This window comes from Diplotaxodon limnothrissa, linkage group LG1, assembly GCF_057381915.1.
Source record: "Diplotaxodon limnothrissa isolate DT_005_m linkage group LG1, D_limnothrissa_male_GT1.1, whole genome shotgun sequence".
NCBI classification, from domain to species: Eukaryota; Metazoa; Chordata; class Actinopteri; order Cichliformes; family Cichlidae; genus Diplotaxodon; species Diplotaxodon limnothrissa.
The window spans coordinates 23,848,530-23,871,321 of record NC_140596.1 but is presented as its reverse complement, the minus strand read 5'-3'; the positions used below and the strand labels follow the sequence as shown (position 1 = coordinate 23,871,321).

General features: G+C 39.2%; 1 protein-coding gene across 2 annotated transcripts in view; it reads right to left on the bottom strand.

Moving 5' to 3' along the window:
- Positions 1 to 22,792, bottom strand: part of kif18a (kinesin family member 18A) — a 50,459-nt gene that overhangs the window by 4,892 nt on the left and 22,775 nt on the right. For both annotated transcript variants that reach the window (XM_085355396.1, XM_085355405.1), the window contains 8 exons: positions 12,664 to 12,840; positions 12,463 to 12,537; positions 12,256 to 12,356; positions 7,401 to 7,563; positions 6,774 to 6,938; positions 5,767 to 5,888; positions 5,380 to 5,669; positions 3,655 to 3,705 (listed from right to left, as the gene is read on the bottom strand). In XM_085355396.1, coding sequence (XP_085211522.1) covers positions 3,655 to 3,705; positions 5,380 to 5,669; positions 5,767 to 5,888; positions 6,774 to 6,938; positions 7,401 to 7,563; positions 12,256 to 12,356; positions 12,463 to 12,537; positions 12,664 to 12,840 — 1,144 coding nt within the window. The remainder of the gene's footprint in view (positions 1 to 3,654; positions 3,706 to 5,379; positions 5,670 to 5,766; positions 5,889 to 6,773; positions 6,939 to 7,400; positions 7,564 to 12,255; positions 12,357 to 12,462; positions 12,538 to 12,663; positions 12,841 to 22,792) is intronic.

The following is a 22,792-nucleotide window of genomic DNA, read 5'->3' as shown; positions in this document are numbered from 1 at the left end:
TAGTATTTTGTGAGAGAACCTGACCAATGCTCTAAGAGGAGTACCGATTCTTGTCAGAAAGTATGACAATGACCTCAACTGAAACACAATTTGGGTGAACAGTTGAAGCGGCCTGTATGATGCTTAGTTAATACGAAGGGTTAAATGTGTCAGATTCTGGTCAATTGGGTTTAGAGACCAGATGTCAACCAGAAATTAGCCCTCCCAGGATGGCTGATGGTGTTCGCTGGAAGAGTGACTCCGAAAACCTTAGTCAATACGGGCCTAGAGACTGTTTGGGGAGAAAAAAGTGCATTCCCTGACCAGTTAGTGAGTTGTTGCAGGGGGTTACTTGCTGTTATAATAACTATTATTGTGTAGTATTTCATTCACTGTGAAAATCAACCTTGAAATGAATGCTGATGTGAATTCGACTAAATATTAACATATGTCCACCTTTTTATCCAAATATGGTCACCCCCCCCCGTTGTATATTATTTTATATCAAGTATGTTTATACAGATGATATTTTCTGAAGCACGTTTTTGTCACATTGATGTATATCCATGTCGCAGTGGTGCATTTAAACACAGCAGCAAGAACAAAAACTTTTACAGGCTCCATCGCAGAATGAGGTTAAATCAAGGTGTCTGCATCCCATTAGCAGTAGTTACACTCATGGCATTTCCTGTAGCAGTGTGGTAGGGGTGAGGGAGGAGGCTAAAAGGGAAAGAAGCCAGCACATAAAGGAAACGAGAACACTAAATGCAAAGGTGAATGACTGATTTATACATTCCCCTAAATATCAAATGCAATATTTAGCAAATGTGAGTCAGACTTCAGACACCACACAGAGTGAGGAAACGGTGATAAATAGACCTTTCCTGTGGCTGAAGTTGTCCCCAGCAATAAATGGCAGCAGAGTTCCTTCAATCACATATTTTTGGCTTGTAGGGGATTAATACATGCATGAGTTGCTATTTCTGGTGGAGGCTGCACTGAATTAGGGTCGCCTGGTTGCTGCTGCCTGTTTTTTATAGTGCGCCTTTTCTGGTTGGTGGAGCAGGGGAGTTTACATCTGTTGACGTTTTTTCCTGCCCTGCTGTGGATCTGCATTTTCATGAATGAAGCTCAAGAGGGATTGGGAGGGTTAGATGCTAGACAGACACAGAAAAACATTTGAGGGTAGGAGGGAAAGAAAGGTAGAATGGAGGGAGGGGGCACACTGAAAGATGTTTGAAGAAAAAAGGATCTAACGGGTGGGGTTAAAAAAAAAAAAAAAAAAAAAAAAAAAAAAAAAAAAAAAAGAGTAGATGGGAGAATTTAGAAACAAGATCGAACAGAAAGATATAAAAAGAACAGCCTGTGGGAGGCAGTGGGAGATAGCTGAATGAAAAATCACAGAACTATTAATAAATGCATCTGTGGTCTTATAATTATTAACAGTAAAAGGCTGAAAGTCTCTTTTACTGTGATCACGTTTGTGTAAATTGCTGCTATAAAGCACTCCACAAAGAGTTAACGCTCCTTTGAAACCACAACCCTCTAAAACCGATGAAATTTGATTGGCTTTGCGAGCTGCAGGGTGGAGCTATTTTTCTTAACATGCTGCAGTGACTTCCATTAAGAGCCGAGGAAGCAGTGAGGGACTGACAAACAGCACCATGAGAAGATCAGAGCACTTTGTCTGAATGCTAAAAATAAGCCACCTTAACTTAAAAACCTGTGCCATTTCATCTCTGTATCATTATGTCTGTAAACTGGAAAAATGCTTTTTGCGCAGCACTCGTGTGTATATAACACGAGTGCTGCGTGCATATATGACATGCATGTACGACTATTGCCTCTGGACTGAATCCAAGATGGGCAGAGTTGTTTTTGAAGGATGCAAGTGTGCGTCAGTAAGTGCAAGTGAACTGAGATGAAATTGCAAACTGTACATGATACAAATGAAAGAAAAATAGTGATGCAGTTACTAAGCACCCAAATTACACCACTCATATGATGTGTCATGTGAGTGGTGCCAATCAAGCTGTTGGTTAGTCTCAAAAAGGCTTGCATGCACACCTCTACTTGTCAGTCAGAACATTAAATCCACTGGCAGGTGACGTGGAGCCCAATGATCATCTCTTCGCAAAGCAATGTCCTGCTGAGAAACCTGGGTTTTGGGGTTGATGCTGCTTTTAGTGGATGGATGTAAGCCATAACATTACTTGGATACTACTAAAATTCTTCAGAAAGACACAAACACAGCAGTGACGTCCACTTTACTAACTTGCAGTACTCGAGGTTAAGTCTAAAAACTTCCTGTATCTGTTACTATGATTGTGTTCTTGTTCACATTTTCTGCCTCAGAGGTTACTACTTAGTGGACCAAACCAAACACTGCCGCAGGCCCAGCTCAATCCCCTCCCTTTGCAGCGACGCTCCCAGATGACCGCTGCGTACTGGAAAATAATACAGCCTGCCACATCAGGAAAAGCCGAAGACATGCGACACAGTGTCCAAGTATTCTCTGGGACTCCCGAAACCCTGATCCCATCGGCCGTTTGTGTAATGCACCAGAACAAGCCACGCCCCAAAGGATCTGGCGAGTATGCACTGACGGATTAGTGACTTTAGTGGTTCGAGATACTTTAATGTACCTAAAATTCCTGTTTTTTGTTCATTGCTATGTGCATCGTTATATACTCAATTAAGAAAGATAACTGTATCCATTGGAGTTTTTCCATTAGATGTACCCACAGTTTTCTGGTTGTGTCTAACAAAGCATTAAAAGGCAAAGGTTGTCCATTTAAGTCAAACAAATGCAGCATGTGTGCAGACAGGAAAAGGTGCTGCTATGTGGAACTAATAAGAGCAAATGGAAAAAAGAACAATAAAACCTTGTTTGACCAGCAAAGTATAAAGACTAGTCATGGTCAGACAGACCAAGCAGAGAGTGGAGCCTTTTATATCAGAAAAACAAGTCGGTGCACTATCAGAGCTCGCTTATTACAATATATTGCAGGGAAATTTAATAGAGGTGGTGACAAACTCCCTGATGCCTCCATATTTCATTTCCATTCAAGAAACTCTGGTCATCTGGCAGAAGTATTTTCTTCAGACGTAACATTTCCCACAATAAGTTTCAATGAAATGTAGACCACCTGCAGTAAATATCATTACAGGCAATTTGAACAGCCATATTTCACAAAGATTTTTGTGTGACTTTCCCCTAAAGGCTCTGCATGTACAGAGTTCCCTCTAGAAAACAGCTTGCGAGCATTCAGCTCATTTCATTATTCAACTTTTGGCCGGGACAGAGGGTCAGCGGCGCAACTATAAATCACATTATATTACGTGTCTGATTTTTATTGTGTATTTTATGGCTCTGAACAAGTTCTTCACAGCTAAACACAGCAAGGTAGAAATGAAGGCGAACACATCAATTTCCAGTTTACATGGTAATTAATAAAAAAAAAAACAACAAAAAAAATAAAAAAAACAAACACTTTACCAACTGGTTTCTGCTTCCGTTATACATAAAACTGTCTGTTAATTTGTGTTTGAGTAATTGATGGTAAAAAGGTGATGAGGGGGAGCACAAATAGGTGAATGACTAAAAGTGAGTAGGATTAACAAGTACGCAGGGACTTTAGAGTAATTACTAACCAGAGAGCAGAGCTGACTTACCTTTTGGTGATGGAGAAGGATTGCACAATCTTTTCGCGTGCCTCTCTGAACCTGTGAATAAAACTTTCAAGTGTCATTAAAACACTACAGGATCAATTTTCTTAGATTTTCTTTCATACAATGTAACATTTTCACAAGTTTTTTGGTAAAATCACATGGATATATATTTTAAAATTGAGTGAGATGATTCACTGAATGCATTCGTGACAAAGAAGAATACGAAGGTGAAACATTTGTGAGCGCTTCTTATCCAATTTTCTCTGTGAAGGCAGCGCAGATGTTCAGTCAGTAACAAATCGTGATTCTATCATGGAAGAAAAAAAAAAAAAGGCAATCTGGCTAACGTAAAATGTGCAGGACAAACAACATTTTAAAAAACAACTTTGTCAAAGCCAATGCATGATGCACGAATGTGGCAGAGATGTGAAGTCAGGAAAACAATAGCGGCATAAACCTCCAACTTTTATTCATAATGAATTCCCCAAAGAACAACTTCAAGTGTTTTGGCGTGTGTACAAAAACACCTAATAATCATTTACAACCGAAACTATAACCCAAGAGAGGCTGCAACGCCGCTATTCACGAGTGATCGGATTCCTCCTTTTACTGTCGACGTATTTCATTAAAAGTCACCAAAAACGAAAAGTAATACGATACTGAACATGCAAGCAGCGGCGCAGACAGCCAAGTCAAAATTTACTGCATGACAAACAACAGACAACCATCAAAGTAAGTGAATATTGTTGGCCGGCTTCAGTTCATGCTCCACTGTCTGTCATGGCTTATATGTCACGAGGGCCCAGTGCTGCTAGGTCATGCAGAGATGACAGTTAAAAATGAACTGTGCCGTCTCGTGGGTCCCGCCACACACAATAGACCTGGACTAATGCCATAAACACTCCCCCTTACCAAACTACCTTATAGCACAACTGAATTTTTATATTTGATGCTGTAATAAAAACTTGCTTCTAGGTGTCACACATGTAGACTTGGTGTCAGAAGAACTTGTGATCCGAACACTGGATACGCTCAATTGTAAGACAAACTGGGGAGGTACGGGATAAGCATTAACATATGTGAACCTTACATCCCCTTTTCAAAATGTGTTACACTAAATAATGACAATGTTACGTTAAAAATCACAATATACTGAATTCTTTAAAGGTTAGTATTCATATAATGATACGCACTGAACTGGAAACCTTTCACACAGATGTTACATGTCCGCACTTACCTTAGTATCTTAAGTCAATAAACTGATACTGGCTATTTGATTGATTAGTGTAAATCCAGCTTGAGACACCCCAACACTCTTCTGGCATAAAAAAAAAACTCCTGTATGGATTTACTGAAGGGGTGCTGTGGTAATTACAAACAAGATGTGGATGAAAAAACCTAGAAGCTTCCTTTTCATAACACAAAACTTTTCCTCCCATAAATGACTGACACAGGCTCATTTAGCATCAAAACCCTTCTCTTTATTTCTCTCTTGCTCTCTTTGATTGCTTCTGGTAGAAGTGAGATTGTCAAATACACCTGAAGAACTGGGTAAATGTATCTCCCCTTATTTCTCCAACTGGATTTTGTGCTGTTCATAATTTCTGTATTCCCCGGTGAACTAAAAACAAACATATTTAACGTTCATTAGCATTACTTGCCCTCCTCTTCACGTATGCAACCTAGTAGCCAAAGAGTGAATAGGGTGGTAAAAGTGTGATGACTTACTGCAGGGGCTATTCTGGTGGTATTGCAGATGTGTGAAAGAGAGGACAGGTGCCAGCTCGCTGCGGAGTCCAATTTTTCCTGCCTCATTTGTCTCCTGTGACTCCACACAAATCCCTCCACCTTTCTGCTGCGGCCCCGCCCCTTCCTGGTCAGCCCAGACCACGCCCCTCTCCCTCAGCACAAGGTGTTCGAGTTCTTGGTTGTCCGTCTCGTCAGCTTCTGTGGTCAGCCCGGCTCCACGCAGCGCAGAATAATGCCGACTATAAGCTGGCAGCAAGATATTCACCATTCTGAAAAGAAGCGGGAAAACGATCTTTCAAACTTCTCCGGGTGTGCCGCAGTAAGAGTTCACTTAATTCAGAGTGAATTCACTCTGGCCCAACCTACTTTTGCATGCGCTTGTTTTCCTGATCCTGCAGGTTGGTGAGCTTGACCATCTGCTTGATGTGTTGTTTGAGATCATTTACCTGCAGCTCAAATCTGTGGCAGTGTAGCTTCTTCTCTAACACCTAAACCAAGGGGAGAATTGAGGTCAGACAGCAGAAGTGACAAGTCAAAAGCCATTCTAACATAAGTACTCTGGAGGGCAGAATTAGAAGAAGAAAAAAGAAGAAGAACCAAGAAAAAAAAAAGATGGCAGAGGGGTTAGGATACTAGGGAAAAGACACAAAGTTCATCCATGTTTCACCAGAAAAGCTGTCAACTCGGGGTAAGGAAAGGGAGGGGAAAAAGATGGGGAATAAAAAAAGAAAAAGAAAAAAAAGGGAACTCTGACGTAAAGAAACTACGAAACAACAGCAGAGAGAACATTTGACCGGGTGGATGCGTCATAGTTCTGGGTCAGTTCCTGGAAGAAAGGATAAAGCAGAAAAAAATAACATGGACATGGTTTTAGGTAACTGGCTGCTGTGTGAGGGATGAGTAAAGGGTATTGATTTATTCTCTTCAGTGATCCACGAGTGAGCTAGAGAAATAAAATGAGCACGGTTCTAATTACTGGGAGAACAGATGGGAAGAAAACAAAGACAGTCACGACACCAGTAGAGACACAGCCCACCTTCCAAAATAAACAAACAAAAAACACCAAGCAGTGAGTTTTGACGGATGTAACCCACATTGTAAAGTTTTTCTCTTCATATAATCGTGCTCACTTGTCTTCCAAGTTATGTAATTAGGTAGTGTTACTTACTATTTGGCTCTACTGATCAAAGACTGACAAGTATTAACAATCTTGATTGCGTAAAATGATCAGAAATACTTAATAAATAAACAAATTAAAGGAAGATAGAAGTTGATTCATGTTTGCCAGTGAATTGCTCTTTTCGTACTGCCAGTTAAACCCCCCCCCCCCAAAAAACAAACAAACAAACAACGGGCCAACGAGTTCAACTCACCTCTGTGGTTTGATCGTTCGACTTCAACAACCTAATCTCGTTCTCGACGCGGTGAAGCCAGCCGTCGTTTTCCAGGAAACGCGTTTCTGTCTCCTTCAAACGCTTGCAAATGTGTTGCTGCTGAGTCCGTAAGCTGGCAATCTTCCGCTCGTGCTTACAAGTGGCCTGTTGAAAAACACATCAAACGGTAACATGGATTGTGTTGTGCTCGTATTAGAATTACACACCATTAACTGTGTTCGTGGTCTGAATAATTATAGCTGCGAACAAGCTGTTTTTTTGGGGTTTTCTGGTTTTGAGCCAATGTCGGAAACAAGTTGGGTCAACAATTTGAATAAAATAAAAGACTAAAAACATACGCACATAGTCAAGTACACAGGTGTGGTACTAAACACTTCTTAAGAATTCTCTTTTCTATTTAAAATGCTATCACAGCTGAGAATAACACTGGTACACACACACATGACAGAAAAGAGCCAGGCACTGATGAGCAGTGACCCTTTCCCGTAGTGGCGTAAATGAGAGACTGAGACAACTACAGGGAGCGGAGAAGTAAAACGATGAGTCAGCAGCTGTTTTTCTGCAGGGATGATGAAAACTGTGGATAGCAGAGTAAGCATCAGCTACCTTCTCAGTCTTTTCCTTGGCACAGAGGTATTGGACCTGCAGGTTGTCCTCCTCACTGTAGCGCTGGCGCAGCTCATTCTCCTTCAGCTGTCTCTCCAAATCCAGCTGTTCTTGCCTGATTTGGGCTCGGCTCGAGAAGATTCGCCGCAGCGTTTCTGACACCCTGGAGACAGAGACTTTTTCATTAGAAGCTTCAGCTTAAAATGCCAAACTTTTTTTTTTAAAAAAGCAATATGAATTGACCCACTTGGTGTGTAATTACATAAAGTCAGAGCAGGTGTATACTTTGTAATGTATACTTTTAATGGGCAAATGTGGATTTGCCCTTAAAAAAAAAAAAAAAAAAAAAAAATCAATAACAGGAGTGATAACAGCTTGCAATGCAAGTGTGAAGCTAAAAGGTTTCAGTTTTGCTGGTAATGTCAAAGAGACGCTCGCGGTTTTTGAGGCCGTGGCGCTGCAGCTTTGGGAAAATATTACACTGCAAGTTGCTTTGGTTCCCTCCGATTCACATAGATGAATGGGGGCAAAATATTAGAAACACTTCTTAGTATAATCCAGTGCAATAAAACAACACCACCAGAGGGTTTGGAGCCAAATGTGATTAATAGCTGCTGTGTGTGCAACATGTAAAGGGGCAAATCTATCAATCTATCAATACATTGCAGTGCCAAAAGATCTTAAAAGTTTCTAATAGCTCCTTAAAAGGCCACGAGATATGTAATATTTTCACAACACATCTAATCTGCGTCATTATTGTCCGATACATTAGCAAATGCAATAATACAGCTAATAAATGAAAGTATATGATCTGATGACAGCCATCTCTTATAATGTTAACACGAATCATTAACTTTCACAACATGCCACTTCTGTTTGCACTGCGACCGTAAGATCTTCTTAGCTTCTTCCTGGACTAGAGCTGAGGTGATGTCCAGGTTGGATTCAAAGGGCTGTCTAGTTCAGGAGGAGAGATAGCAGAGGTATGCAGGTAAATAAGGCTGGAGAGCTGTCGCTGAAATGTGACTGCACTCTTCAATGCAACTCCAGTGACGTAGGAGACGTCGTGGCCTTGCTAGACTGCTGAATTTTTAATAGTGTGAGAAGCGTGCAGCCTCTATTCAGAGCCTCTCACTGTGCGAGTTGTGAATTCTGATGCCAGTGAATGAAATGTGTGGGAGGGAGACTCATTCAGCTTTTCCTTGCCCCCCTCCCTACCCCTAACTCAAGTACCCCAACAGATGCCGCTTAATGCCTGAAAGATTACTAGATGTAATGATGGTGATGATGTGAAATTTTTTTTTCCAAATTAAAATAAATAAATGTGCATATATAATTTCATTTAAAAAAAAAAAAGGCTTTGGAGGCACGGCTGTCATTCGAGACTCAAGATTAAAGAAGAAATCTATCTAATGTGGATTATAGCAATTTTAATCAGCGCTAGCATAACTTGGTCCCAGGAGACACCAACTAACTGCATATTTGTGTAATTTTATCCATGTTTCAGAATACAAAACTGTCCAGTGCCAAAAGTTTCAAATCCCGACAGATAAAATGTCTGCATAGAAATAATCATAATTCACATAATAACAAATATTTAGTTAGTTACTTTAAATGTAGAGCCAAGTGGGCCCTTTACTTATTCTGCTTTCTTTTGAAAGTTCAGTTAATTGCTGTCACACTGTCGATCACTATTATTATTATTATTATTATTATTATTAAAATGCATATCCTTTGCACTGAGTTCAGGGATGAGTAAAGATAAATAATCACGAGGAAATGTTGCAGATGTTAAATTTGCTTGTATCTGCTAGTACAATATTGCAGATTTAATCCAAAGGGGGGGAAAAGCCCATAAAAATAAATAAAGAACTCTCTCTAAATGCTGTGAGAAAGTGTATTTGTGTCTTTTTCTGATGCATTTCCTACACTATACATTACACATTTAATCCCAACAATTAAACCAGTGGTATATCAGTAAAGAGGAGGGAAAAAAGGCTATTTGGGTGGAATGTTTTTTTAATGGGACTTGTTATACCCACTAGTGCAGCATGAGGTCATCACTGAAGACGCGCTGTTTTCCAGGAAGTAACAGTTTTCCAGGAGGCCTAAGCGCAGATTTCAAGGGACAGCATTTCATGGGAGTAACAAAAACAAGCTGCTTAAAAGTAAAAATGATCAGGGAAACAAGGTGGGCTGGACTCATTTCATTAGGAATTTAGCAGGACTGCTATCATTGGCTCACACACTTTGTTTTCAGTACATTGTGGACAGGTCAGCTTTCAAAAACTCTGTTAAAGGCCTAAGTGTGATTATATACGCATGGAGGCACATACAAATAAATAAACAGCAGCTGGTGTTTGCCACTGCACACCAACATTATGTCGGCATACAAAGCATGTAGGATTGCCTTGGGCCAAACAAAGTCACTTTGCTCCTATTTTAGCAACAGTTTTCATGTGCGATACATGAAAAGTGCCACTCCTGGTTTAAGAGTGCATTTAAGCTTTGGGATAATGTTTAGGAAAAACTTGAGGACAAGCTCTTCATAGACTTTCTGCCGTCACAAATCCATCCTGTATCATTTCACAAATTGTCACTGGTGACCGTTGAAAGACAATTAAAATGTGGATTTTACTAGCTTCATTCACAGTAGTTCGGGTGTGTTCCTCTACACTCTGCTAGGAAAAGATAGACAGCACAGATTTATTTAGGAACTACTTGCTTCTCTCCAAAAGAAGGAAATCAAATATCTTTACTTCTTGTTTATCACTGAGGTGAATTTTGCTTGGGAGACTGGCAGGTAGACTGGTATGTTAGATAAAGTAACACGAGTCTTGCAATTGACTGTCAGGAGCTCCACGTGCTGACACTATGAATGATATTACAGATGCAAAGTGCCAGAAGGAGTTTTCGTCACATGGTTCTTCCTTTAAGAACGAGATGAGGGGTGGAGACATTCAGAATGCATCTGCAGTTAAATACCAGCCACTTTTCCTTAAAAAAGGGGCCTGTGGAGGTTGTTAGGGTCTCCGATTAAATCCAAAGGCAAACCCAAACAAAGCTTTAGGAATTCTAGATAATCTTGTTTGGACTGGGAATGCCTTGAGAAACCCTCCGGAAGTACTGGAGAAAGGTGACAGTGATGTCTTGCAACTAAACACCACTTTTCTTAATCGGCTACAAAACCCCAGATTAATTATCAGAAAATACACAGAGCAAAACAGGCCGCAAGACAACAGCTACATAAAAACTGCTCGACTGTTCATGCAGAACTGTGATTCCGAGGTCTGGTGTTCAAAGGTACCTTTTGTAAAGTGGCTGTCTTTAAAGTGGTGCTAATGGTGGATGGCCAAAGTCAGTGCATGTGCAAGCAATCCCTGCGTTAATAAAAAGCTCAGGCTTCAGACTAATACTTGTTTCACATTTTTTCTACTCCTGGATATTTCTGACATCAAAAAGAGCTTCCTTCATACGGTCATCCCACCTACCTGACTATGAGCACCTGAATCCCTATCTATTGTTAAAATCTTCTGTTTGACAGGAGTAGCCAATCAGAAGACAATGAGCTTAAAGGGAGGCCTGTAGGTGATGCAAAACTACTCTAGTAGAGTCCAAGGGAAAAAAAACCCACATGGAGGTGGAAATGACCATCCTCGTTACATGTCATTTAATAGCCTATTTAGTAGGGATGTAGTCACCTTAACTCATACCTCATCTTTGAACAATGCTGCGTGCTATTTAAAGTTGTTTTTTGGTGGTTTGCTTTGTTTTTAAAGCTCTAGATTAGCTAAACCCACCTGAATACACTACACCTGCCCACCCTAATAGCCTAATAAACAAAATATGTTATTATTATTTATTAAATTATAAAATAACAACGAGCATGCACCATCATTTCTAGAAGACTTCTTAAACTAGAACTGCACCCTATAGGAGAATAACAGTGATGAGTCTCATGTCCTGAGCAATAAATTTCACAAGTCTATAATAATGGTTTCATTTTGAACACAGAGGAGACTTCATAGCTACTCAAAGAGGCCAAAGGCATCAGGGTTATGGCTGAACATGCCTGCTATTATATTTGGCCATTAGATCAAAGATACTGAAATATGCCCACACTCAAAGCCAGACTCGTTAAACACAAAAACTGGAACATCCTCATGCTGTTTTTAAATAACACGCCATGTTGGTTCTTGAATTGTGGGGTGCTGTCTGCAAAGTTTTCAGAATGCCTCCTTGGAGACTTCTTTGACAGGCTGTCAATAAGTTTGGAGCCAACGCTGATTAAAAGTTGAGTGAATGTAAACATTAAATAACGCAGATCTAGCAACTCATATAAAGGCTTTGTACGATGCATACCAATTCAAGACAGCATATTTATGCCACTGACCTCATTTTATTCCATCAAGTGATGGTTTTAGTATAAATCTTGAATCAAGCAGCTCAATATATTCTCAAGCTGCTGAGCAGATTTAATAAAAGGCTCATTGCTATAAGCTAATTTCATAATATTTAATCTACCACAAATGCCAATGAACAAAGACAAAGGGCCACATTAAAAATGCTGTAAATTGGGATATCATTCTTGATTATACAACCTGACCCACTACACCCAATTACACCTTACGTTCCCTGTTCCACTTCTTTATAGAATCTAATGGATCTACAGCTGCCAGAACCATTTACAAAACCACATAATGCGTCATTATTGTCCGATACATTAGCAAATGCAGGCCACAAGCTCTCTGCCTGAATCATTGTCTTCATTCCAGTTACACGCTTTACAATAAAAGTGGTTATGACACATAAAGTAACAAGTTACACTCTGAGTCACGCTCATGGACTTGCTTACCTTTTGAACTCTTCTTGCTTCTGGGAAGAGATTGTGCTAAAAGCCCCAGCCCCCGTGCTCTTCGTCTCATATTCTTTTAGTTTCTGCTTCAACTGCATGATCTTTAGGGATTAAATAGAACATTGATATCAGTCAGGACTTATCATGACCATGTCCGATTGTCCAAATACAAAGTAATTAGTTGTCCTGTTTGTTATTTTGTCTTACCTCTTGCCGCTGCTTCTCACAGACCACAGCATACTGGCCAATGTGACTGTCCAAGCTGACAACATTACTCTTCAGCTGTCAAGGTAAAGGTAGAGAGAAAAACGGATGGCTAATATAATGTCATTTTGTATATTCATGGTCCAAGAATCACAGCTAGGATTACAACTGGTGACCATAACACAATATGACTTGAACACTAACCGAGGACTTGATCTCCTTAGCCCTGTTGGCATACTTTAGGGTATTATGGGTGTCATCATATGATTTGGAAGAGGGGCTAACATTGGCAATCATAACCGTCCTGCAGTTGCCTCCCAAGGAGTCTTTAAGTATCCGCGTCAGCTTGCTGTCTCTGTACGGTATATGAGCCTTTTTACTCTGAAACACATGAGAAAAATCAGGGTTGGCACAAAAAGGGTTAGGTTTCTTTATAATATAGATAGACAAGTATCCAGAAAACACAGGAAACTCTCCAAGCTTGTGCTTACTTAAAAAAATGATAATAAAAAAAGAAAAGGAACAAACTCAGAATTGAGATTTTTACTAATTAGACAAAACAACACAAAAAATAAACCTGATTGAACCTTATTTATACTTTATGCAGAGTAATAACCCTTCATGGGAATTGCCCTAGGATGCATCTCCATCTGGACACCCGCCACAAGAAAATCTTATTGACATTTCACTGTCTGGTGGGGACCAATAAACCTAAAAGGGAACAAAATTCAGCACGGAGTGTTCATTTTAGATTTGAAATCTTTCTCAGCTGGTCTGTGAACATAGCTCAAGTCTTAATAATGGCAGCAGATAAACTACAGCTGCTTAGGTGAGTCAGAGTCTCGTGAGCATTGGGACTGCAGAAAGTCACATTAAAGACGAGTTAGCAAGAGGAGTGTAAAATGGTCTCTTTTAGGGACCACAGCTGTGCCTCCACTTCTCTTTGGGAAGAAAAAAAAAGATAACATCTGGATTCAGCCATTGTTCATGTCAGGTCTTGGGAGTTTCAGGATAACCGTGCCTTTTGGGGGGGAAACAAAATCACCGTTTTAATAAGATCAGGAGTTCAAAGTTGTTCCAAAGTCAGTATCTAGAAGGTAATATGTCAGCCAAACTCCAACCGTTTGTTTTAATTTCATTATTTCATTATTATTAAGTCTGTGCAAAATGATCACCACAACTTATAGGTGAATATAAGAATCTGAACTCATCTAAACATTGCAAGTAGCTACGAAATAACACCAAATTCACATTCGCAGGATTGGAAACAAGCCAACACCTTTTACATATCAAAACAACAGGAAAGTTAGCCGAGGCTCTTCTTGTTAAAAATACAATATCCTTCAGAAAAAGTCATGGTCCAGTCACTCTATTGATCCATCTCTTTTCTTTAACACATACAAACACAGTTGAAGAAAAAGTTTGCTTACATGGGATACGTGGAGACGATCCATATCCCATATGTGGAGGTCTGTTAAAAAGGTTGTATCAAAGCAAAGTGTAATGTGTGCATAATAATGACATGAGCTGGGAGAGAAAGCTGGGGGCAGCTGTTACTTTTTGCACTTCTGATAGAGAGCTACCCATCCACTACACTTGGGTGTGCTACAAAATGGTAAAATGGTATTATAGTCATTGTTCAACAAAAGTACAGCCACATAATTAAATAAAAATCATGTGGTTCTTGCTAGGTCTTAAAACTAGCTAATAACAACCTCAGATGAACAAGAACACATGACATATTATTCACTTCACCATTATTTACTTAAAACTAAACGAAAATGCAGCAGCAGTGCGCGAAAAACAGTCCACCCTTACAGTTTCCGTATGAATTAAAACAGTAAGTAGCAGCTGGGTGCTGCCAGTCAATGCATTTGATTAAATGATCATCAGCAAATGTGAGCACCTCTCTAAAAGCAAACGTTTTACGTCTTCTTAGCAGGTGAGGTGTTTCTTAACACAATGCCAAGGAGGAAAAAATCAATAATGACATTAAAGAAGCAACTGTTGCTGCCAATCAAACTGGGAATTTCCGAACATTCCACTGAAAACACAAGATATTTCCCAATCACACATTTGACATGTTAACTCTGGTCAGAGACCTGACATGCATGTTAAATGTTAAAATTCATGACAGTACAATTTGAAAAAGACAATAAAATAATGCTTATTTGGAAAAGTTCCCAAGAGAAAGAATCTTCTCTCTAAAAAGAATGTGGCAGCACAATTAGGCTTGCAAAGTCCCATCTGATCACAGCGCAAGACATCTGCAACAATGTGCTTTGAATAGACTATACTAAAGTGGAAATGTTTGGCCATAATACACAGAGTCATGGCATATCAGCACAAATATTTCATACCAACTGTCCAGCATTGTTTTGTAGCCACAAGACCTGGGCGCTCTGTAGTCATTGAGTCGAACATGAACACTTCTATAAACTAAAGTATTCCTGAATCGAATGTGAGGCCACCTGTCCAATAGCTACAGCTTGGCCCAAACTGACCTTATGAGAGTTGCGCACAAATTAATGTCTGCAAACCTCAATAAACTGAAGCGACATCGTAAAAGCCAAGTGGACCGAAATTCCTCCAAAATAACGTGAGACCGATAAATTTATATAGAAAACAAGTACTTCAAGCAATTGCTGCTACAGGTGTCTCTGAGTCGCAGAAGCTAAACTACACTATACTGCCAAAAGTATTCCCTCGTCTGCCTTTACATGCATATAAACTTGAGTAACATCCTATTCTTAATCCATAAGGTTTAATATGATATGTCGGCTTAATCTTTGCAGCTACAGCTTCAACTCTTCTGGGAAGGTTTTCCACAAGGTTTAGAAATGTTTTTATTGGGAATTTACGGGACTGTTCTTCAAGAAGTACGTCTGTGAGGGGAGATAGTGATGTTGCATGCCTCCGCTCTTATTAATCTCAAAGGTGTTCTAGCAGGTTGAGGTCAGGACTCTGTGCAGTCAAGTTCTTCGACACCAAAGTCAGTCATCCATGTCTTTATTGACCTTGCTTTGTACACTGGTGCACAGTCATGTTGAAACAGACAGGGACCATCCCCGAAAAGTTCCTATAAAGTTGCGAACAAGAAATTATCCAAAATGTCTTGATGTGCTGAAGCATTACGAGTTCCTTTCATTACAACGAAATGACGTAGCCCAGTTCCTGTCCCACAGCATAATCCCTTGTCAACTTTACCAATTTTACATTTGGTAATTTACTTATCTATCAGTCTAGAGATCAAATTTGTACCACTATAGAGTCCAGTGGCGGCGTGCTTTACATCAGCGGCCCCCAACCCCCGGACCGGAATTGTTTGGTACCGGGCCGTGAGAGTTGAGGCTCGGGTGTGAAATTAATGGTTTTCAGGGTTTTTAGCGTTATTTTTTTTTTAATCGTTAACTTGATTTCCCTGGGTCTTTTCGCGTGTGTTATGAATAAATCTTCTTTGTTATGGTACCAGTACTGGTTTTATTTTGTTGTATTTAACTGCGACACCTTAATGGCCAGTTGTGTATCTGACGGACGAAAGCCGAACCAGTTCCACACCACTGAAGTTGCAGCATTCTTACAAACCAATTCTGGTTCATCTGCTTCATTCATCAATCCGCTTTCACCCTTCTCATTCTCTGTCGCCGCCATGCTTTTTCCACCATGTGCATATCAAAACAAAGGCACTGCGCATCCGCGTTTTACCCATATTCTATTGCAATTAGGGCCGGGCCATATTATACCGTTCACGGTAATACCGGTATAATGTTAGGCAACGATAGGAAAATGAAATATCGCGATAGAATATGAGTAAAACGCGCATGCGCAGTGCCTTTGTTTTCATACGCACATGGCCGATTGTTGAGTGAAACAGATGAACCAGAATTGGTTTGTAAAAATGGTTTAACTTCAGTGATGTGGAACTGGTTTGGTGTTTGTCCGTCAGATACACAACAAAGCACATTTTTTTTGCAGAACATGCAAGCGGCCGTCGTTATTGTCGTATTTGTCGGACTAAGATGCTCTTAAATCTGGGAGTAATCTGGGTCCTAAACTCAGTACACTTCAGGTCAAACAAACACTGCAGCATCACTGAGAGTTAACTGTCTAAATTCTTTCATCTTTAATAAAACGATCAGCATTGCTGCTTTACCAGGTGTAACAATTCAGTTTAACTTCCAGGCATCCATGAAAACAAAATTTATTACATTTAACGGAGTTAGAAGTTAGCAGGAAGCTAGCGGAAGTTAGCTCGCTAGTTTCGCTAGTTACCAAAGCATGATATAGCATGTTCTGACTGAGAGATTTCTGAAAAAATTCAAACGTACAGCTCTGCTATCACTTCCAACATAAATGAAGGCAGGAAACTAAACAGCAGTGACGTTTGTAGGGTTACTGAAGTTGGGCTAGCTGGTATATAATGATGTGCTACGTGATCGCTAGCGACACAGCTATGTTAGCATAACATAAACAGTGAAGCTGGAGGATGAACACTAAGGTTCCTCATGGTTAGAGACAAATGCAATCGCATGGCAGGATGCTGTAAACGGACCAAACGTCAGTCAGGAGAACAACTGAGATAATCCATCCACAATACAAGGCTAGTCATTAATATACTGCAACAACATGGGAATAATCAGAATCAGAATCAGAATACTTTATTGATCCCTGGGGGAAATTATTTTTTGTTACAGTGCTCCATTTTAAACCAACATTAAGACAAGACAGAATAGAGCAGCTGCCAGAGAATTCAACATCAATGAATCAATGGTACAGAAGTGGAGGAAGCAAGGAGAATGAGTTTAATAAAGTTTGATTTATCTAACTGCTTTGTTTAGCTCAATGTGCCTTATGGTCCAAAAAATACGTACTGCACACTACAGTTTAATGTTGCAAAGCACCTCTTTTTAACTTCAGTGGATATTATATATGGTTATGCTCAGGATATGTCAGCCCATTTCTACTGGAAATGCCTTTTGGTTAAACTTTCAGCAAGGAATTTGCATTTGCACTGTTACATTTTTATAAAGCTTTAATGTACATAAAACCAGCTTCTTGTTTAAGTGAAAATTAATGGAAGGTTGTCTTTTTGCGCTAGTAATGTTGTGGAGTATTTTGTCTCGCATCAATTATATCGTCAGTTATATCGTTATCGCAAATTTTCAAATGTATATCGTGATAAATATTTTTGGCCATATCGCCCTGCTCTAATTGCAATATTTCATTTTCTTATCATTGCCTAACATTATACGGGTATTACCGTGAATGGTAAGATATGGCCCAACCCTACTAGATCATATTTGATTATATCCTTATATCTAAAAGCTAAAAATTGACAAAGGATGCACCTTCTCTGTAATAAAAATGAAAAAAAAAAAAAAAAAAAAAAAAGCTAGGGTTGATAGTAAGGTACCCCGCTACAACATACCCTAACTGGCTCATGTCAACACTTTAATAAAGCCTAGCTTTGCCCTTCTACGAGAAATGAACTTTCAAATATATCCATATTCTACAACAGTTTCAGAAAGTCCCCTTTTCATGACCACGAAACAGTGGCCTTGTGTAGATAGAAGGCCAAGCTGGAGAGTAGGGTGCATCGTAAAATGTATCTGAATTACTTCGGACATTGCCTAGGGCAAACAACTTACAACAAAAACCTCTGTGCAACATAGCATGAAGATGACACACTGAGCAGCCCAAATGCAAGTACACACATTCTTCTCACTCAAACAAATGGCATGTCATCCCAGACACAAGTGAGGACATTCTTTCCTGTAAACAATGGCCACAACATGAATTCTTGATCTGCCAGCAGCAGACAGTGAAACACCAATAACCATGGCGACAGGATGTGAAACGAATGCTGGGCATTGTAGGCATGACTGCAACACTCAAAAATGGTGGGATGGTAGAGCTGGGCGATATGAGATTTTTTCATATCACGATATGTTTTTTTCATTTCAGGCGATAACGATATCTATCACGATATAAGCCAAATAACTATATTTGTAAGATTTAAATGTGCCGTTGCTCACAAGTAAAATGTGAAATAATCAGCAGCTTGTTTTTATTTAAATATTTATTTCCCATAATAAGTTCAACAGGGTAGATGTACTTAAGGAACATGAGACTTTTTCAGATAAATAAAGGCAAATATTGCAAACTACACAAAAGGCAGCCACTAAAGCGTTTAAGTTTCAAAATAGAACAAACGAAACAGACTAAATTGTCAATTCCACTTAGAAACAAAATATTAATTCTAAAAATAAATCTTAGTTTGTTTTACAGAAGAACAGACAAAACTGACTAACTTTTGTCAATATCAAATAAACTGAGAACTAAAAGGAAATTCTCAATCTCTCCTTGTTGTATAGCTGAGCTTTTCAAACAGTTTTAACAGTTACTTTAGTCTGACAAAAGCTGAATGACGAATTAGCGCTTCCAGTCAGAGACTGAGGCTACGTCCACACGTACACGGGTATTTTTGAAAACGGAGATTTTCCGTTTTCGTTTTAAAAAAATAATCCCGTCCACACACAAAGGGAGAAATGAAGGAAAACGCTGCTATGAACATGCCAAAGCAGCAGGTGGCGCTAGATTCCTAACTGTGCAGAAATGTTGGCCAATCAGAAGTCTAGAAGCCTCGTGGGAAAACGTAAACAAAGCTGGGGCATAGAAGCAGAACCGAGTCGTATGTGTGGAGGGACAGTAACTGTGTATATGTAAGCATTTAAACACTGCAGAGAGTAGAATTAACAGTTAATTTCACCGAAACAATAACGTGGCGCAGTGTGACGCATGCACCGGTTTATTGTATTTCCAGACTTGCTTTCGGCACAATTTACAGTGCACGCTACTCTGTTTTTTGTCAGACTTGAAATAGCCGAAATACCTTCACACTACGGACCTTCTTTGGCTCTTCCGTTCGACAATCTCTCCGGCATTGGAACCATCATCTGTTTTCTCTTCGGTCACGCTCGGTTGATTTTTCTAGTCGGCACACTCATTTCCTCCATTACGCGCTGGCTCCATTACCCGCTGGCTGCTTCCCAAACAAACACACGTGCGGCTTGGCACTTGTGCTGTACGTAACAAGTCACGCGACGTGACGCTGCGGCTGTGATTGGTTCGGCTCTGCGCTACTTAATTTGGATTGGCTGACCTTTTTTTTTTTTTTTTTTTTTTTTTTGAGGACAAGAGCGGCGAGGTCTATCGCGATAGCTTAATTTCTCTATCGAGTAAAAGTTATATCGCGATACATATCGTTATCGTTCTATCGCCCAGCTCTATGGGATGGTATGACTCTAACTGGACAGCGCCCATGAAAGGACACTGCTTTAACTCAAGTATGAAGTAACCTGTTGAAGTTGGATCACATTTCAATATGGCTGTGGTAGATCTGCACAGCGCTTCCTAAATGCATGTGGCCTGCTTACGCCTCGTCCCTTGAGACTGTGTGTAAAACGAGAACACTGCTTGACAGGTTAATGTATGCAACTGGAATGAAATAATACCCAAATACTCAGTTGACTCTGTACTTCACAGGCACTCTGTTTCATATAGAGACTATTGGTTAACTTTATGTACCTACAACCACAAAAATCTTAACATTATTTTTTTCACTTATAAATACAGAACAGCAAAGGAATAATAAGGTTAAAAGTTTGACCTTCTGAAATATATTTTATGTTCACTGTATCCGTTTCTATTTATGGAGACATCTACATATAAACCTTATAAATAAACATTATAAATAAATATACCTGTTAACACTGTTGTAGAGTCTGTTGTTGATGATTACGTAAGTGAAGTCAATAGAGCCAACTCAGAATGTAAAACTGTTGAAGTAAACTATACATGACATAAACTGCATTTTCTTTTAGTCTTGCTAGTTATTATAGTATTGTTTAAAATACTGAATTGTATTGTATTATTTATTTGTATTTACGGTTTCCAAATGAAGACATTTTTATAAATACTCCTTAATGTAACTTTTTTATACCAGTTTTTTTATACCTGGCACAATACTCGCTAAAGGTGGTAAGTCATAAAAAAAGTATGTGTTTTCTCAGTATATTCCTCTGAAATGCTAAACCAAAGAGATGTAGATCCAGTGTTAAATGTAATGCTTGCACAAAATTTCTATTTAAAAAAAAAAAAAAGTTGCCAGATATCAGTTTCACAAATTAATTGTACATTTTTAAACAAAACTAATGAAATACTCTTAGTGGTTCTAGTTTAGAGAAGTCTATTAGCACACCTTCATTTTGTACACTATATACTTAGTTGTACACACTTCAATGGGTTAGTGTTATCTGTAAGTTAAAACACCATTTAACATTAGTTACGTTCGTCTGTGACTGTTGCACCAACTACGTCGTTTTGTGAACGTTTCAACTTTTTGTGCCTCTGAACACATAATGCTTAACTTTGTTATAGTGAAGAGGGAAACTTAGCACCCATAAACTATAAATAACAAAAAAGCCTGTAAAAACGAACAAATAAAAAACATTAGCTTGCATGCTATCCTAAGCATAATTGTTAATGCTGGTATAGCTCACTTAAGTTGAAAATTGTTCAGTAGTTCCTCTCTTTCCCAAGCTCAAAGGTCTCAATCCTGTGTCCTGCGCCACATGCACCATTTGTTAGGCGGTATTAATTTCTTTGTTTAGTGTCAGAATAAGCTACTATTAAACTGATTTGTAACAAATAAAGTTAGGATTCAATGTGGCCCATACAGCTTTATACTTACACCATGGGCTGTGGCATATTATATTGTCCACAGTAATACCAGTATAAACTTTATGCGATATAAAAATGCCATATCTCAATATCATTGCTATGGCAACACCATGCCTTTACAACAGCCTCCAAAGCAGCACAATACTTGCTAAAGGTGGAAACAGCAAACTTGTTTCACCACTTGAGACAAAAATGCTGTCCAGTACAACCAGGTTCTGAAAGAGGAGATACTCAGAGGTAGGGATGTGCTACCCAGATGTAAACAAATGACTGCACCCGAGGGCTCGTTAGCTGTAGTGCATATAACGGGAAGAGCAAACGGTGGATGGAAATTACTAATGCAGTTATATGGTGGGAAAAGCAGGGCGTTAAGCAGCTGGTTAAAAAGCTCAACCCTGGAGACAACATCCCAGGTAGAAAATTATTTTCTGTTTTATTATGCAACAATATTCTTCAGCTCCAGAGTTACATGGTTATTAAGTTACTCTAATTATTGTTAAACTCAAGTGTTAAGTTGTCCTTTTATACTTGCTTCAAATTCGCAGGGAAAACACTACTTAGAATACTTTTGTGCTTATATTTGACTTATGTTGTGTTACTGGATGTAATAGTATTGCTGGTACCTTGTTTCAATAAATTTACACTTTAAAATAATGCCACACTATTAAGCATTATTAAGGTATTAGCAAGTGGTTAATTCATCATTTAAATAGCATTACTCCTCCTCAGTATGCCATTTGTGAATACAGATATATTATTATGACTATGCTTATGATTATTACTAGCAGTGATAGCTGTACATGGTGCAACAGTATCAGATGGATAAACATATCTGTATTTATAAATGGAATACTAAGGAGGAGTAATGATATATAAATGATGAATTAAGCACTTGTTAATACCGTACTAATACCTTTCTAATGCTTAATAGTGTGACATCATAATAAGAATATAACAAGTGCTACCGAGACTTCTTATTTTGAAGCGTGAATTTATTGAAACAAAGGTACCAGCAGCAGCATTATAGCCTGTGATTAATGACAGCTCATCGGAAAATAGTGATGTGTCGGTCGCGAACGAAATGGCTCTTGGAGCCAGATCTTTGACGTGAACGATGCGAGCCGGCTCCTTATCGCGAGCCATGGGTTTTTCTTTTCTTTTCTTTCTCTCACCCTCTCTCTCACAATTTTTTTCCGCTTCACTCCGCACGCGAGCCTTGTGCTTTGCGCTGGGAAGAGGGGGGAGGGGCGGTAGTTACACTTGCAGTAGCACAGGAACCAGTGTTGGGTGTAACGCGTTGTAATTAAATTAATTTTCCACTGAAAAAGTAGAGTAACTGATTACTGTTCATTTTTAGGTATTTTAATTACAGTTACTTACAATGTACTTGCGTTACATTGTAAAATAATTAAACTCGCTGAAAATCATTATTTAATTTCAATAATTTATCTTCTAAACGTAGAAGTAAACTCTGCCGCTTTAACATCGCTGTATTACAGCTGTACGTCATTTCGCGCCAGTTTGCTGCATAGTCGTATTCTAAAGCAGAAGATGTCGGACTCGGCTGAAGCGAGTGGCTGTTTTACAGTGG